At 35.0% G+C, this 19,432-nt stretch overlaps 2 protein-coding genes across 3 annotated transcripts in view; one reads left to right on the forward strand and one right to left on the reverse strand.

The window, feature by feature from the left end:
• Window positions 1-630: 630 nt before the first annotated feature.
• LOC127838741 (uncharacterized) lies at window positions 631-4,283 on the forward strand. The gene is made up of 5 exons (XM_052366714.1): window positions 631-782; window positions 2,011-2,144; window positions 2,487-2,639; window positions 3,135-3,181; window positions 4,168-4,283. Exons 1-5 carry the CDS (start codon window positions 736-738, stop codon window positions 4,231-4,233), a joined length of 447 nt encoding a protein of 148 aa, XP_052222674.1. The 5' UTR covers window positions 631-735; the 3' UTR covers window positions 4,234-4,283.
• Window positions 4,284-8,153: 3,870 nt separating this feature from the next.
• Window positions 8,154-19,432, reverse strand: part of LOC127839215 (CCN family member 2-like) — a 115,665-nt gene continuing 104,386 nt past the window's right edge. For both annotated transcript variants that reach the window (XM_052367495.1, XM_052367494.1), the window contains exons 3-6: window positions 13,451-13,610; window positions 10,816-10,985; window positions 9,545-9,729; window positions 8,154-9,154 (exon numbers count right to left, since the gene is read on the reverse strand). In XM_052367495.1, the coding sequence (XP_052223455.1) occupies window positions 8,849-9,154; window positions 9,545-9,729; window positions 10,816-10,985; window positions 13,451-13,610 (821 nt within the window). In that variant the 3' untranslated portion in view covers window positions 8,154-8,848. The remainder of the gene's footprint in view (window positions 9,155-9,544; window positions 9,730-10,815; window positions 10,986-13,450; window positions 13,611-19,432) is intronic.

Below are 19,432 nucleotides of genomic sequence, written 5' to 3' on the forward strand. Positions count from 1 at the left end.
TCTCGAGGGCAACAATTCGATAGTACGATGGCGACAATGCGATAGTACGATGACGACAATGCGATAGTACGATAGCGAAAATGCAATAGTACGATTGCGTCAATGCGACAACGCGATATTGCGATGGCGACAATGCGACAGTCATATCGTACTGTCGCCATCGTATCATCGAATTGTTGCCATCATACTATTGCATTGTCGCCATCTAACTAACGCGTTGTCGTACTGTCGTCATCGTATTGTCGCACTGTCGTCATCGTATTATCGCACTATCGCATTGTCGCCATCTTACTAACGCGTTGTCGTACTGTCGTCATCGTATTGTCGCACTGTCGTCATCTTATTATCGCACTATCGCATTGTCGCCATCGTAATATTGCACTGTCGCCACGTATTGTCGCACTGTCGCCATCGTACTATCGCATTATCGCCATCGTAATATCGCGTTTACGGATATTCGCCATCGTACTATCGAATTGTCGTCATCAACTATCGCATTGTCGCCATCATACTATCGCATTGTCGCCCTCTCTGGATTTTAATGTGTAACCAGGATGGCTGGCACTAACGGTATTCCGTACCTAAAACATTTAAGCACGCGCTAGATTTAGAACTTACTGATAAGATATTTCGAAATAATAGCATGTGTTTGCCCTGTAAAAGATAAACCGTTGTTATATAAGGTCGCGATACAGTTGCTTACGGTCTGGTTTTGAGTTTAAAGGAAACTTAAAAATGTTACGTATTTTAGTCTGTTTAGTCGCTGTCTTCGGCAGCTCTTGGTAAGCGCTTTTAAATATACGTTTAATCTCGTTAATTGGGAACTTTTTGTTGTATATTTAAAATAGGTCTATTATTTATAAACATGTCTATACCTGGAAGTTTTGGGATAACCTATTGTTGGTACTTCATTTAATTTGATGAAAGAGCATGATTATGTGTGAATGTTGTCAGAATACCGTCTCAGAACAACGTGATCTAAGAAATTCAGAGACATATATGTTATCACATTATCTAACTTATCTAGTACATATTTCAATTAACATTTCTATGCGCATTGTTTGTAAATGAGCTTTCCCATATATATCTGCAATATTTGTATGTTCATCTATAAACACAATGATCATTTCTAATACATATCGAACTTTACACAAAGGAGAACCTGCTAAGATAGTTAACCTATTTATACCTTGCGTCTAGAAAAAAGGCATTGGCAAACAGCGTAGACCCAGATGAGACGCCGCATGATGCGGCGTCTTATCAGGGTCTGCGCTGTTTGCGTAAAGGAATTTCTGTGAGAAATATTCTAAATATAGAAATAAATTTACTAGACATCCCTAATTTTGGAAATAAATTGATGCGATTCAGAAGGATGGGAGAGTCCACTAGGCATAAATGGGTTTAACACAATCTGACCACTTCATTTGAATATACATAGACAAAACTGAGAACGATGGTAGAGTATCAAATACGTCTAAACGTTTATCTTCATAAAAAAGCCTTCCCCACAGAGGAGTGTGTTGCGTAATTGGGTGTACACAGACCAAACATTTGGGGGTTTCCAAGCGTATGCATGTTAACTGGAATATTAATAAGTATTCTTACCTAGTCAAATATCTTGATTTTGTTGATTTTGTGATATCAGTACTGTGGACTTATTATAATTTTCGTCAGTTTGTCGTGAATATGTTATCGGGTGGTAATTGTTAATTAACGTTTTGTACAAATGTAAGTACATCGTACATTGTCTCCTTAACCCATTTATGCCTAGCGTCTGGAAAAAAGGCCTTGGCAAACAGCGTAGACCCAGATGAGACACCGCATGATGCGGCGACTTATCAGGGTCTGCGCTGTTTGCTTAATGGAATATTCTGTAAGAAATATTCTAAATATAGAAATAAACATACTAGACATCCCTAATTTGGAAATAAATTGATCCAATTTAGAAGGATGGGAGAGTCCACTAGGCATAAATGGCTTAAACGAGTATTTACTTTTAATTGATTGCAGGCAGGTGACCCTGCCACATGGCCACGAGTTGAAGGTTGCAATTGATCAGCAGTTTGCAGCTCTGGATTTAAACCACAACGGAATTCTGGAGATTAGCGAGTTAGCTGCATTTGGCGCCAAGGAAGATGCTAACCGTTGGTATTATGTTTAGAGAAAGAGTGGATGGGAGACAGAGTGGAATGACAAATTAGTCAAAATTAGTCGATTAGTTTAATATGTTTGCGTATACTTAACAAGTAACACTTCGTCAGAAAAAAAGTAGCTGAAATGAGCAGGCAAATGACATTTATTGAAATATATTGCAACTGTTATCATAGAATGTCTGCTATATACTATATCATCTTAATGTTTACACTGGTATCAAATTTTCATTCAAAAATCAAATTGTATATTGAACCGAAAAAGCATATTTAAAAACTGTTACCACCAGTCAGGTATGTTCATAATCATAATTTGTTTTATGTTTGATGTTTCAGATGATGGACAGGTCAATCTTCAGGAATACATGACATTTTTGAATTTGCCACTTGAAATTGGTCAACCGATCTTCAACGTGTACGACAAGGACAAAGACGGCTTTATTAACCAGAGCTTCCTGACCGAGTATTACCATCTGCTGGACCATAACAGTAAGATTGTAATTGACAACGCTCAATGCTATGGTTTTACAGGTTTATTCGAATATAGCAAACATTATCAGCGTTTGAGACGGTATTGTTATTTAACCAATTTATACCTAGTGAACTCTCTCATCCTTCTAAATTGGATCAATTTATTTCCAAAATTAGGGATGTCTAGTACATGTTCATTTATTTCTTTTTTTAGAATATGTTTTACAGAAATTTCTTCAAGCAAACAGCGCAGACCCTGATGAGACGCCGCATCATGAGGCGTCTCATCTGGGTCTACGCTGTTTGCCAAGGCCCTTTTTCTAGACGCTAGGCATAAATGGGTTGAGGGCTATAGGACAGTATTGCATTTAGACATCGATTATCTAACCGTAAACAGCGTGTCCCTGAAAGCCGTATTATTACATCACTTATAGAATTAAATTTGATTGAAACTTGTGACTAGGGTAAATCTTATTCAATTCAATGTTTAGCTTGTATTTTTTTTATTTGCAGATGACAACTCGGTTTCTTTGCACGAATACGAACAGTATATATCAACGGTAAAAATGTATTCCTAACTAATATACAATATGATAGTATGAACTGTGTTACTGATGGTGTATAATAACTGTTTATTGTGAGGTCACTTTTTGTAGTATATACACATACCATTTAGTATAAAGCGTAATGTCCAACTTTCTCTTTGAATACGGAATATTAAATTCGTCACTACCTTTAACATTTGGTTTTAGATACGTGTAGATAGATTTAAAGAAATAACGACGCTGATGCAACAGTTTGCATTTACATATCTAGCTTATCAAAGGTTTGTGTTATTGAAAAAAATGTCTTTAAATATATGTACTCACAGAACTAAATACTCGAAAACAAAAACAATTATTATAATAACATATTATAATAACAAAAACTACATTTGAATTAAATTTATTGCCTTTACGGGGATTCTCACCTTCAACATATGAGAACAAAACGCGCATAAACTCTGAAGTTTATTCTTTAAAATTTAAATCCATTTTCTTGTGGGAAAAGATCTTTTCTAATAAATCAATGAAAACTATTTTAAGTTTTTATTTCCACTCGAAAATTACTATATTTTTACAGTTGTTTGTCAACTAATTATTTGGCTTGTTTGAATATCATGTTAACCCTTTGAATGCTGGGAAATTTGTCGTCTGCTAAAATGTCGTCTGCTGAATTTCTAAAATTAGCATTTTCTTCGATTTTTTTCAAAGAATATTATCAAAATAGCAAACAGTTTGGATCCTGATGAGACGCCACGTTTTGTGGCGTCTCATCTGGATCCACACTATTTGCAAAGCTTTCAAAATTCGGTTCCCGCACTGAAAGGATTAATATTCTTGTTTTCATGTTATAACTCTATATCAGTTAACTGTCTTTATGTCAATATTTAAAAGTCCCTTTAGCGTAATATGTGATAATTGTACCCAATCATAAACATCATCTAATGTATCCGCTATTGTTGATTCATTCGAGCCGTTAGTACTAGTTTTCTTTAATATTTCAGTTTCTGGCTTGTGTGTTCGGAGCAGACCATGGTGGCCATGGCCACGGTCCCAACTGTGATCACTAGATCGTTTGTTTATATGACACCTATCAGCATTTAATATAAGGGAAGCAATATATGTGTTTGTCAGTACCTCGGGCAATATATATAGGATCTGGCATGAGTTGTCATATCATACCATACTTTATTAAGGTAGCGCACCTCTAATGATTTCCCGCGATTTCTTCGAAGGTTGAAGAGCCTACTATTAGGTGCCGTAGCCTAGTGGTTAAGGCGATAGACTAGAAATCTTTTGGGATATTCCCGCGCAGGTTCGAAATCTGCCGACGACGTATACTTTTTTGCGACGCGTTTTATTTATTTTCTAACGTAATTTGATTTAATATGGCATATAAGCTATATTTATTGTTAAATATGTTGCAATTTTTATGCACATTCTTCAATTATTAAAATTAAAACAACGTTATGGCGAAATTGGGTGATTTACTGTTGAAAATACGAACCATGCATGTTGCATTTTTATTTTTATTTCAAAAAGTAAAAGGTAAATCTGTCTATTTCTTGGTATTTCTGCTGTATATAGTGTTTCTATAAAAACTAAGTTTAAAATATGACTCAAATGATACTATTTTGAATTTTATGACACTTTGTTTTTAACCGACCCAATTTTTACTTGGCTGAAATCACTTCCATAGATAAAAATTTGTAAAAAATAAATGTCTGTAAAAGAATACTTATTTCATCTTGTTTAAACTTTAAACACCTTTACAGCATCTGTACACACCAACTGCATGCCCATATTTGGAAATTTGAATGAATTATGGAACTTTTATATACCCCAGGGGTGAAAATAAATTGGACAAAAGCCAAGCGTGGGGGTGGTTTTGAAAAAATCGGTATATTTTTTTAAAAAGCATGGAAATCCTACCTACAAATTTGCATGTAGTTCAGTGAAATGATGCTGATTAAGAAAATAATTAATTAGATTATATTTGGATATGTGCCCATTGCGCTACCTTAAACGATTTCAGGCATTTTGTTAGTAAGCGAGCCTTTGGCGAGCTTACTTACGAATTTCCTGGAGGAGTTTAATAAAATATGGTATGAAATGACAACGAGTGTTAGATCTCTTTATCACATGCTTTTAAGTGAGCAAATTGAATAAATATTTACGCAAACATAACAGTCTTCGAAATTAGCACACGCCCGATCGCCCGTGGCGAGTAAAATTACTGCCGGGCACATACAAAAATTCACGTTTGTGGCCCACCGGGCATGTAAATTATTGAAGCCAATTGACAGTTTATAAAAAAAAATCGTAAGCGGTTCTTGATATTTGCAGATCTATTTTTCAATTTTGCAAACAAACACCTTGCCGTAAGTTGTAAAACAATGAAATTCGATTGGTTTAACAACACGCACCTGCTTGCACACGTCATTGTTATTGTTTTTGACCGATGCAGTTCGGTCACATTCGGTTCTTATCGACGGTTTCTCTAGACATTAATCGAGAAGATGCTTTTTGAATCGATCATTTCAATCAAGTAATACGCTTCCGTTTTTGTCAATGTAAACAAATGTCATTGTCGACATAGAGGCTATGCAGTATCTTAGGTATGTTGATGGGGCTAAGCCCGATAAAGCACTTCCAAAATAGAAAATTGACAATGATTTAGAGAAAAAGGAAGCCAAGAAATGGTACGAGGACACCAGAGAACGCTCTTTTTCAAGAGCACTGGTGTAAAGATCGACCGTCTTAATTCTAGTGACATATTAGATGTTATTGTATTCACTACTATTGAAACAAATGTTCTGCTTTACTATGTGTAGCATGTAAGTGTTAAAATGTTGTGATTTGTTATAATTTTGGTTAAAAAAGTTTGGGCATGTAAAAAATATGTTGGGCATGTAAAAATTCTTAAGTAACTGGCCCGACTGGCATGTAACTTTTCAAAGCTAATTTCGAAGACTGACACAATGATAAATCCTGAATGTTATTTACATTAAGAGGCGTCATTTGACGTTGCAACGTCAATTCAGAAAAATTACAAAATGCGATTGGTCAATCGAACGAAAACTAAGCCAATGAAAACGCTTAAAAAGTATATTACACATGTGTAAGATATAGAGAATACTAGGTTAGCGTTGAATACAGAGAAGTTTATGTTGCGAGGCTTAGAACGCCGGGAGCGCGAGCCTTGGCGAGCGCTTTCGGTGTTCGAGCCGAGCAACATAAACTTCTCTGTATTCAACGCTAACCTAGTATTCTATTTATCACATTTTTTCATCGTGACATTTAAAATAAATACATCTAATAACCTTAACAATAATTTTAATTTATTCTTAAAAGTGCTTAAAATCTAACGAATGCAACCATGCGTAGGGATATTCAATGTATTTGTTCTGGTACGCAAAATAGTCTTTAAAAAAATCACACAAAAACTGTACAATGGGAAAAAACATCACCATATGCCTCGATTCAATTTTACGCAGCATGCACATTTTAATACATTACGACCGCGAAAGGAATATTTTATTAATTTTATTTTCGAAAGATCAAATATGGCGGCGATTGCTCCTGACAAAATGATGTCGATGCCAACACAGAGTAGTTCTAAACATAAATTATCAAACAACTACCGTACTCGCCTTATTTGTTCATGGACGCTGCAGATTTTGATGGCGTCTTGATCTAGCCTTCACATCCTTTAGTTTGCGATCCAAACACAAGATAATCCGTAAAAATTATATAAAGCTTTGAAACACTTGTTGCAAACGGGTTATTCTTACTGAATAGACTTTCTTTGATAAAATCACAAAGACAAAATTTATTCATCAATGTAAATACACGTACGTTTACTGCCAAAACGAATAGACTACTAGTCTACTGAACCAAAATACACACCATCAGTATGCTCTACACACACAAATTCACATCAAAATAGGCACTCTAATTCTGAAAATAAATAACATGAATAAGCTAGGTTTACATGTTGAACTAAATCCTTCGTCTCACCGGTTTCATCCGAGGTAAGTAGTCCATAGAATATGCACCTTTTCATAATTACATCCACGAATCGATACATAAACACGAAAAAAAAAATGCGAGTCTTCAATGTTTTATTCCCAGACATCGCATACTTGTTTCGTGTACACCTAAAGATGTCATCAACAAATGACGCAATTAGTATGTCATTTTATGACGCAATCAATCAGCTGATTCATTTTACGGATGGCGAAAAATTATGTCCCGCGACTAGATCTAAAGGTTGTAGGTTGTATTTATAATTTTAAAGCCAAAGTTTTCTCGTCTCTAGAGATTTCTTTCGAAAACTCATTCATTGGTTGAATAATTTAAAAAGTAGTCCGTGCACGCGACAGGTATATCCCACAGTGTTGGAGACAGGCTAGTATATTCCATAAGGTGTTATACCGTCAATGTCGCGGTGAAAATGGGATAAAAAAATATTCGTAATGGTTATATTACATGGGAAACAGGGTATGGCATGTGATAAAAGAATATACTAGCCTGTATCTCCCACTGTAGGTATTATCCAGTGCTGTGTTAGTAAAAGCAATGTACATAATTTCCGAGTTTCTTTCTTTAATAAATGTATCAACATATAATTAATTATTATTATTATAGGTTCATTTTGTAAGAATAATTTCTCTGACGAAGTATCAACCGCTACTAGTATGGGAAAAACATTATCAGAACTTGAATCAAAACCATTGAAAAGCTAGAAGGATGTGCGATTTAAAATACAAAAGCGCTAAAAGAATTGTTATGCATGTATCGTTTTTAAACTGAATGTGAATGTTCTATGTATGACTGTCGTTGAAATCTTCTTTTCTTGACCGACTATTAGTCTTATCTTTTTTTTACTTGCATTATTTTGTATGCGGATATATTCATTTTATATGCTAGATTTTTATTTGAAATTTAAAAACGTTCGTGTTAGTTGTATATCAAAAGGGCTTACACGTGGGGGAACCTTTAACTTTACTTGTTATACAACATAAACACAATATGTAGTAAACAATACCAACGACATATAGAATAAATAATCAACCCGTAAACAAAATGTGTCATAATACACACATCGGTAAGAAGTATATGTTATACAATCAGTTCAAACGCGACAATTATTATATATAATTATGTATAATTATGTGGAAATTTACATGACATGTTCTCAGATTTTTCAAAATCCTAACAGACCGTGTCCATGATGCCCTTACATATTAAAAGTAAAACGTTTACTGTCAAATATGCATATTGTCAATTCATGTGAGTTTTTTACACTTATGAATACGTCAAGGTCATATATTAAAACACCTTAGTTCATCTCGACGACGTCGTGTGATTTGAGATTACGTTGGTCATACTCAAGTCGATATTGTAATGTTCAACAACCCGAAACAGTAAGTATTTACAACCATCAAGCCTTTAAATAACACACTTCACATCAAGTCACCATGATTTTCAACGCAATTATGATATTACAGAGACAACAACAACAGTAGTGCTCAAGTAAACATGTGCTTTCCATCAATGTCTCCATCACATTTCCTGTACAACAAATTTCGCCAAAACCGAATGAATGCATCGCGCGTATAAGCAAATTGTATGCCTTATACAGTTGTATTGACGTGTTATTATCACCGGAACACAAAACTGTTACGGCTTTTTAGGGGCGTAATATATATTTTCCAGCTCATGTTTGTTAGATTTATTCGCCTCCGGAGCGGGCTTATAGCATTGTCGGTCACAGCGACAGCTTTTTATCCACATGAAATCGAATTTCTCCCGGCGGGCGTTTCCGCACTGGAACTCAATCCGTCGGGTTCTCTCCCGACGGGGATAGCAACATCGGCGTGCCCGGCACGTGGTGCAGAACTTCAGTTTCCAGTCGTTGACGCTGATACAATCGGCGTACCGAATGTGCTGCCGGCCATTGCGCGTCGTTGGCGTGCATTTACCTCCCTGAAATATAAACACATACACTACCCTAGATATACAAGCAAAATACTTACACGGCGACCTGTATTTCAGTAGGATATTTTTTTTACGAGATACAGTTATATTTAAATATGTTGAAATCATAACGTTGTGGTTCAATACACAAGTAGCATGTTTAGATCTTCTATCAAATTGTGCTCTTGTTAGATGAAGCATTAGTGGAGATATACATATGTACCCAAGAAGACACAGAAAAATACATAAAGCAGACACATAACAGTAAAATGTATTACAACAAAAAACGCTCAAATACATCATACATAAATAAGGTATTTTGAACGGATAACCAACCATTGACTATACATTAAACTAAAGATGTGCTTTAATATAATCTCAAGTGCTTCTATTTAATACCGATGTTGGTAATTCTATGCCACATGGTCGTAAGTAGCACAGTCGGGTCTCCTCCTTCTCTTCACATCGCCTGTCAATCATCCGCCTTTTAGATACGCCCACGTCACATGACATCGAGCACGCGCTCCATGACGTCACGTTCTCTGCGCACTTCGGTAGCGCAGTGTGGCTCTCTTTCTTAGGCTCTAAAACATGAGTAACGTCGTTCAATGTGTTGTCTTTGGCGGTTGATTTCTGATTTATCAATCTTGTATGTCGGTGGGTTGACGACAACAACAGCATACCAGATCTTCAAATATGCGCTATATACGACAAATATAACATGCATCGTGCGTTCGTTTTGGGGTGTAGGCGGGTTTGAAAGTCGTCAAACGACTATACGGCACAACGCTATGTCAGTTTTCATCGACCATAGTTTTAAAACAAAAATTAAGCAAATACCCGATAAGATTGGCCTTTATGAAAGCATTTAATCATTACAAGAATATGCTGAAACATTAAATACCGTTCACGATGCATATACTGGGCTTTTAACAGGAACTGAGCGTAATAGACCAACTTATATACGACGGCAATTATGAAATACTTTCATTGAACTCTTGAATCACGAGTTCGAACTTTACCGTGAATAAATGTCGGAACCAGGTCTCATCTGTAATGTATACTAAGTAAATGTTAGAGTTTATTATAACAATTCGTATGCATAAAAAAGCCCACGGGGAAGAAATGTATGTAGATATTTATAACAAATATAAATCCATCTGTATAAATATTCATCGGTATGCGTGTTTAACGGAGCACAAGCACAACATAATCAACTAAAAATAGAGCGAGTTCTTAGTCAATATGAGTGTGTCAAGAGCGTTCTTAATGTAATAAATCGTCAGACTTTACAATAAATGGAAACTTCAAGGTGACCTAAAAAGAAGGGCAAACCCTTATACTTATTTGTAATATCTGCAAATTGAATAAGTTAGTAAAAAACAGACACGCGGAAACATTGAAGGACGAAATACCGGCTGATTGACGTTTATTTTATGGAAATAACTCATCATTTTTGTTCTTCTAAAATACTCAATTTCTCTCCATGTAATAAATGCAAAGATTTTCTGTTTTGTTTTTTTAATTGTTTTCCTTTTGGTTCTACTTACAGTAATTCTTAACCATTGGTTACTTTAGATTAACACCAGTTAAGTTATTATATTTCTATTTTCAACGAAACAACTCTTGATCGGATCGTGTCGTCAGATATCACGAGTTGTTGCCCTTACCGTAAATAGTGTATGACTGCATCTCGAGAGCGGGCGGATACGCCTTGTCGCCGATGTGTCGCGGCTGGATGCCGCCACTCGTGCCGGAAGTGGGTTCCGGGACCGTTTCCTGTCGCTCGCACGTCCACTGCGGGCAGCACTGTCCAGGGACGGTCATAAGTTTCGGTTGGCTGTAAAGAAGAACAAAGTAAACGATTAAATTATAGGTCAATGGTTGGAAACATTTGGCATGATGTTTTTTAAGAACAGTACGTAAATAAAATAAAACTTAATTTTTTAGGCTGCATTATAAACAGCATTTTGATGGGATTTTAAAATAAAAATCGATACGGTTTCTTGATTGTGAAAGACCTGCGCAATAGACCGAATCAAGTGAAAAAAAAAATGTATTCGTTCCATGTGCTTTTCTGGCCTTTTATTTGTTAAGCATCGCTCTACTCTAAAGAAATTGTTGACATCGTTTTACAATATTATCACTTTATCAACAAAAAAGAGAGTTTTATACCATTTGTGGAAAACATAATGACGCGTAAAAACATTAAATTAAAAAAAATACATTAAACCAATTGACCTTTTTTTGTTTTGTTAATATCTATAATTTATTTACTACAATCATGTATAATTTAAATATATTATTGCCATAAATCCGGTGAACTGACGTTTGTTTTATATGGAGAAGAAAGATACAGGCATAAAAAACTACAAGGAAACTAGAATAAGTTTTCACCATCGAAACATAAAACAATAACAATGTTCGTTGGCGGTGCGTAATACAAATGCCGCACACACACACGAGCATAAGAATAACTAGAAAGAAAATATGTGATGAATATTTATTACATACTCAACTTACGATAAAACGTTTTACAGCAAAATAAATCAACTGCTATTCTTTAATGCAATCGACTCTCCAATATCGTTTGTGGTACTGCTAATATCTACAGCTGCTGTAATGTATTTCGTCTTCAATCAATTCCTAGACATCGGAAAGTGGAAAATAATTAAATTGAACCGTATGGAATTTTAATCAGTCTATCCTAAGATTATATTAAATTAAGACGTACGACTCGTCATTGTCCAACAAACGAAGCCTGAGTGCTCCTCAATCATTCCAATGTAATTTCTAAATTGGAATAGGTATTTAGAGATAGTACTATTTTACGTATTTCTGCGTCACATCATGCTGTGCACATATAGCGGCAAGACAAAAACAGTTGACGTAATACTTGGGCGTTATTAAATTAGTTTGTAAGCATTAAAATACCATAATTAATTTTCAGTGCACATTCTTGACTCATATTTTGTATTCCGGGTTGAGAGTTTGATCACATTCTCTAAGAAACTATGTTGACATGACCTTCTGAATTCCGTTGAACGTTGTTATCGAAACGGGGAATAACGCATATAGTGTTCTTATTGTGAGATAAACAACAATTTGTAGTCGAATGACCTTCTCTATTGTTTGCAAATGTGAGTAGAAAGTAAACAACATTTTAACTTAGACACAGCAATGTACCCTTAAGCTATAAAGGTGACTTATTTACTGGTGTTGTATGATCTTTGCAAATTTAATTTAATTAATTTTATATTTAAATTTGCGATGCGGTTAAAGTTCATTAACAATTAAATTGTTAAAGAACGCATTTACGTTGGGTGAATGCGAGGTTTATGTATATATTTAAACATGTTCAAAGACCACAAAGTTTTGCACTGACCGTTTAATGGCAATGACCGCCGTTAAGATCGTGGTTTTCGTGCGTTCGTTTTGGTTCGATGGTCACTCGCCATATTTATAAGCATTTATATTTGTATTTGTTATAGCGTAGGTAAAATTTTACAACGTTTATATTATTCCCCTTGTACACTCATGGCAAACGCGCTTTCATTGTGCAGCATTACTTTTGTGAATATGGTAGTAACTTAAAAGTTCATGTACATGTCTTGTCCTCTGTTAAATTGTTTGAGTGTGTCAAAAGAGTATATACTGATATAGTAAGAATCTATACTGGTAATATATCCTTATTGTGTTTTATGTCAATAAGCTACGAACAACCGTATGCGCAGAAATTGAAGTAAGGACGAATTCTAATAATCGACAGCAATCACAGGATTTTTTTTTTGAGGAATAACCTTTAACACTAAAGGGATGATGGAAATTGAGCAACACTATCAGGGGACCAATGTTCGTTACCATCCTCTCGTCTGTAATGATATGCAAGTAACATAATTCCGATTCAATTCAGAGCAAAGAATATAACACCAATACGCAGAGTATATATTTGTGTCTTGTTCTGAGAAAACTGGGCATAATGCATGCGCGTAAAGTGTCGTCCCCGATTAGCCTGTGCAGTCCGTACTGGCTAATCAGGGACGACACTTTCCGCTTTGAGGGTATTTTTTGTTTAAAGGAAGTCCCTTATTACCGAAAATCTAGTTTAAGCGGAAAGTGTCGTCCCTGTAAGCCTGTGCGGACTGCACAGGCTAATCTGGGACGACATTTCGCACAGGCTAATCAGGGACGACACTTTACGCACATGCATTATGCCCAGTTTTCTCAGAACAAGACACATTTATTAAAAGGCGCAAACAAAAAATTGACATAATTAATTTCAAATTATTAATTAAAAATACGTACCTGCAGTGTTTTATGGATGGAATACGGAACTCGTCCGGGCACAGGTCCACGCAGCCGTAGTGGCCATTCTGACATGTGCACAGCCTGGAGCACTCGGGCTTGAACTGCTGGCCGTCTGCGTACGTCTGACCGTTCACCACGCATGGCTTGGATGCATTCGCTGAAAACATTGTTAATATAAACATATAACGCGCGCACCTCGGCACAATACAAGAGTTTATATATGTGCCTCGTACTTGGATAGGGGATTTATCTCATGTGCTTAAAGAATAGGGCAAGATAAGCCTGTGTAGTCCGCATATGTAAAACTGAATTTTTCACTGAGCAAAAAAAAACTGTTCTTAAAAAAGCGGAAAGTTTCGTCTTGGAACGCTACTTTACGTCCATGCATTAAGCCCCGTTTTCTCAGAGCAAGGCTCATATTGAAACTCTTGGGTCGTTTCCAAATCAACCCACCGTTTCAATAAACATCGTAGTACACATTTACGCTACGATACATTTTTTGAGGATACAATCATTGCTTAAGTCCATATCATATGATTATAAATTTTCAGTACTTAATTAATTACACTGGCATCTCAAGCGCCTTATATATTTGACGGACATGCCGAGCTAGTTCGTCCGTCTACTTATTGAGATTACAAAATTCTCTCGTAAGTTAAAATTGTCTTACGATCGTTTATGAAACTGTTCCCTGGATCCGAAGTATGTTTGTCAAAGTTATTTTTAAAGTTCCGTTTTCAACATTTTCCATACGCATGACTAATGGGGAATACACTTTTTGCTTATTAGGCTGACCTTTTCGAGGTATTTTACTTTGTCTTGTAGTTTTCGTCAACTGACACTATGTACACATAAAAAGTTGATTATAGCCGTGTCTTCCTATGCATTGCGAGTTATTCTCGTGAACAGAGATTAACATAGGACGAGATTTACATACAAACACTACCCACATTTCAATCCAAAATATATTAATATACCGTGTTGATCATGATTACATGGTATGCCCTTTTCGAATTATCGCATTATAAAATTTATAAAGACCTATTTAAGTAAAATATATATCTCCCCTTTGAAGATTTATACAACTTAAAATGTCTTGTATTATCCCGACACTCTCCTGGATAAGGATACACAATTCCATCTAAGCAGTGCCTAACAGATCACGGGATCAGGTTTCGCGGAGGAACGGACGGACGGATGAGCATGAACGACTTAGGCTTAAAATAGAGCTCAATATGAGAAAACAGTAGAAAAAGTTGGCTAAACATATTCAAATGATAAATATAATTTAGAGTGACATAAGACTTGGTTGTAACGCGGTTATGATTTTCTTAATATAACTCAATTTAACGAAAGAAAGTGATTTAGTACAAGAAATGATTTAAAATCTGATTAAACCGTTTATTGCTTACACGAGATAACAAATTATGATCGTACATTTAAGCATTCGGAATACCGACACCTAATAGTATATCGGTTTTCAGTTCATTATACTAAAATAGATGTTTTCAAGTATATCACATCGTAAACATTGTTAAGACCTACGTCGCGTTGCGGTCTAAATGAGAACTCGAACGAAGAGATAATTAAATATCAATAAAACATGAATATTGTGAAAATGAAAATGATTCAAAAGTTCTAATTAATTCTCACAATGGCCTACAGTAGTGCGTGCAATCACGCGAATGACAAATGTTACACATAAGTTATATTCATTTTACATAAAAGATTTAAAAGAGATGCCTTTCGACATTAATTAAAATCAAATAAATCGGGACTTGGTGTCTTCTTAACACGCTGAATGATATTTCTGGTGAGTGTATGTACAAGAAATGGAAATAACATATTGCCGCACGGGAACTCAAGATTGAAATATAATCCGCCGTAAAGAGCCATGCAATAGTGAACTACTTACCGCATCTTTTTATAGCGGGCCGTATCAAGGCAGGCTATGTTAATAATTTCAGACGCTGTGTTTTACATTGTAAGCGGTATGTTTTTATATAACGTGACATTAATTAGTGAAAGCGTATATTAAACAGCATACATGTGTGTTATTGTTTATTGTATTTGATTGAAAATGTCTACATCATAAACGTAGGTATCGATAATACTTCTCTAATATGTAAAACCCCACGTTTCTGTACGAGGCCTCTTGAATAGAAATGCCAAATTTTCGCATAAGTTGTTGTTTTGTTTTTGATTGGAATTTACATTTTTAAGTATATTTTATCAATTAATAAATAATAGCTACAATAACTACGTGCGTATTTAAGTGAATTGTTTGTCTTCAATGGTTAAATATTTATAATAGAGCAGTTTCGAAGTTTTGAGGAAAAAAAACGATATAAAAACACTAAATACATTTCTATTTTCAGCTTTTACAATTACCCGGTAATTTGGTTATGTATTCTGAGCAACTGTGTAAGAACACGTTACATATGAGATCAATTAAACTTTTAAATCCGTGTTTACTTCACCACTTATCCAGTTGCCGTCTGGCACTGGATCAATGATATTCGCTTTGTACAAATACGTTTAATGATATAGTAATTTCTGAAGTGAATCATAAATGGAATCTAAGCGTGAAATCGCTCTTTTAATCTATGACATAAAACGATTGAAATATTTGAGAACATCTTTAATTGTTATGACGAAATCTCACATACCTGTAACGGTCTGTAAAAAAATATGATGTGTGAATATTTTAGAAACACTGATTATTTAAAACGATTAGTCATGCGCACATATATGGTGTTGATGCTGATAATAAAATCATATGAAACGTCATGTTTAAAGTTATTAAACTGCTTTAAATCAAACTTATTAGATGAAAAAGTAAACCATATAGACATTTGTTTGAAGAGTAGCCGCCTCTGACCATGTTACACAGCACATCAATGAACAGAGAAAACCTTTGATTTTTTGCAAAAAGACTATTTATAGGGAAAACTTTTGCATAACGGTGTTAGTTTTTATTTGAAAAATCACCGTTAATATAGGTGCTATTTGACCATTTTTCTTCTGTAAGACATTCAATATAGCTTGTGTTCATAACATCTCCGATTAACTTTGAATCAGGGCTTTTAGCGATAAATGTCTTGTTACACTGCTTTTAGGAAATTGTTTACGACTAATTCGAGTGGCGGAAAGATCACACTCAATTCTATTATTACTACGCTAGGTTAGATGAAGTTAACTTTATATAGTTTTGCTATTGTTTTAAGCAATTAAAGAATATACGTTGATTGAATCTGGCACAAAAAATGTTTATAAATAGTGTAGAATTAATAAAATACTATGACGGTGTAATTGCCCTCTTCAATGCTTTTTATCAAATGATACCATTGGGGGTTATGTTGACCATGCTTGGGAGTGTGGCGATGAACTGTTTATATTGCAGTATATACCATAATACATTTCTTTGAAATGTTACTCAACACACTACTTTGTAATCTGGTATTTGTCACAATATTTCGGTCCTTTATATCTTGACCATCGTAATACGTCTGTTATGATATATGTATGTTTATATTGACGAAAATTTGATTCAAAACAACAGTATCTGAGTATCTAAAAATTTAATTTTCTGATAGTCTTTTCATATCGAGTTAATGTACAACTCGATTGTTATTTGACAATTCAGAACCACCTTAACCCATTTATACCTAGGCTAGCGTCTAGTAAAAAGGCCTTAGCAAACAGCGTAGACGCAGATGAGACGCCGCATGATGCGGCGTCTCATCAGGGTTTGCGCTGTTTGCTTAAAGGAATTTCTGTAAGAAATATTCTAAATATTGAAATAAATATGCTAGATATCCATAATTTTGGAAAAGCAAAATGTAAGGGATCGATTGTCTCAAAATGCGTATAATGAAGTTATGAAGTAAGCAAGTTTTTAGGGCGGTCCGATAAACGGGTCTGTCATATCAGTTTTAAAAGGAATGTATCAAGCTCACTTAAAGCCAGATCTGTAATTAAATACAAAGTTTTAGAATATGTCGGCTTGATCAGAATATAAAATGTTCATCTACTGTTTGTTCATTTCGATGACAGTTTCTTAAATGTTTGTTTTGGAAAGATTTTATGTCAATCGGCGGTATTTACCTTTACTCTTCGTTTGCTAAAGGTAAATAATCTCCGACATATAAATACATTGTGACACGGTAAAGCTATTTAATGTCAATTGATTCAACATTAAACATTAAAGTGCGAAATTGAAAAGAGAAGTGCAATATTTTTACACAAATACCACTTGCATTCTTTATATTTACAACTGTTGTGTTACCAGTTTTGAATATCAACGCAACGGCTGTTTTGTGACAGTTTTATAAACACAATCAATTGAAAAATCTAATGTGGATTGAACGGGTCGTATAGCATTATGTATTTTCAATGCAATAGATACAGTTTGTGTTCATTTTATTTGAAGCAAAATCACACTATACTCATTCAAATCAATCAAATCAACTATAATCAATTTTGTCCTTGATATGCTATGTGGTATATCTTTATAATTTATTGTGCCAGTTGTTAAACGATTGCACTATTTGAAGACAAAGAGAAGACTTTATTATACCGTTGATTACAGCGCTTTCTACCTTGAAATGGGCTCTTCATAGAAATATCAAAGAACGGGAGGGTATATTTAATTAAGTTATTTTCTATTTGACACAGATTAGACAGATCGTGTGTGATCGCTTTTAACAAAGTGTTATCTTCAATATCTGGTAAATTTTAAGTTTAAGCATATAACAATCGCTCTAATTGTATGTCAATGAATTCCAAAATAAACGCTATATGTTGATGATAATATAAATCATCCAAACAATTATCCTTTTCAATCATTATAAACATCATAAACTAACTCTAATTTCACTTTATTGTAATACATGAGCAGTTGGTATTTACTATACAATTAAATGTCAAATATATATCGAATAATATTATATGTGTATGTCTTCTTTCTCCTTGTAAACGTCAGTTTTGGAATTGGTATATTAACATATAAGTGCCATGGTTTTCTCAATTGATGACCTCTGAATGCAAACATCATATTACCACCCAAGGTGTTGGTGTGGTTCCGAACCGTCATACATGTTTTGACCATCTTCCACTTTGGGATCTTTACAAATGCATTGAGCAATGTATCAAATATTCGACTCAATTACAATTTCCATTGATAGTTTCCAAGCTGTGTAATTAAATACCGGTTTGCTATTTGGTTACAAGTTTACCAAGCTAGCACCTAGGTATTTTATCTTCCATCGATGTCTTAGAGCGTCGTATCTATAAATCAACACGTTAACATTACATGGGCCTAATCTTCTACCAGTACATGTACAATAAGCGTACATATAATTGTCATCAGTCTCTCCAAGACCAGTATTCGCTCAGATCGTCATGCGTCATGAAATCTCAGCATAAGTTGTATTAAAAAGTATATTTTCGATCACATTTTCTAAGAAAAATCTAATCTTGTCTGCTAACCAAAGGCACACAATATTATCATTATAGCATTTGTTGTGCTAAGCAGGGCCCCGTTTCATCAACGATCGCATCGCAATGTTACTGCTAAAATATCACACATCGCTTATCTGATCGCAATTTGCGTTTCATCAAATATCGCATCGCTGGTTCGGTTGCGATATTCGCACATCGCCAATATTAAGGCTATTTTGCGTTTCATCAAAAATCGCACACCGCAAGAGCAACTGTTTTTTGCGGTATTGTGCTTTCAAAAAATGCTATCACACAAACGCAGTCGCAGAGCGTGAAAAAAATCCAATATGGTCGAAATGGTTTTTTTTTATGATTGCAAATAACCAGAGAAGAAGAGAGCGGGAGATCCGGCCCCGTTTTGAGGTTGGCGGGGTTCGCGATATAGACTTTGTAAATCAGTATCGGGTGAACCTAACCACTGCGCAACAACTTGTAGAGCTTTTGGGGCAGGATCTTTCCAGATCCGAACGGGGCGGA

The sequence above is a fragment of the Dreissena polymorpha genome, chromosome 7, assembly GCF_020536995.1.
Source record: "Dreissena polymorpha isolate Duluth1 chromosome 7, UMN_Dpol_1.0, whole genome shotgun sequence".
Lineage (NCBI taxonomy): Eukaryota > Metazoa > Mollusca > Bivalvia > Myida > Dreissenidae > Dreissena > Dreissena polymorpha.

Excerpts from the sequence above, each read along its gene's own strand:
- LOC127838741 (XM_052366714.1), top strand. The coding sequence starts at position 736 with ATGTTACGTATTTTAGTCTGTTTAGTCGCTGTCTTCGGCAGCTCTTG. Across the intron at positions 783-2,010 it reads GCTGTCTTCGGCAGCTCTTG|GCAGGTGACCCTGCCACATG; the intron begins GTAAGCGCTTTT and ends AATTGATTGCAG. Across the intron at positions 2,640-3,134 it reads CCATCTGCTGGACCATAACA|ATGACAACTCGGTTTCTTTG; the intron begins GTAAGATTGTAA and ends TTTTATTTGCAG.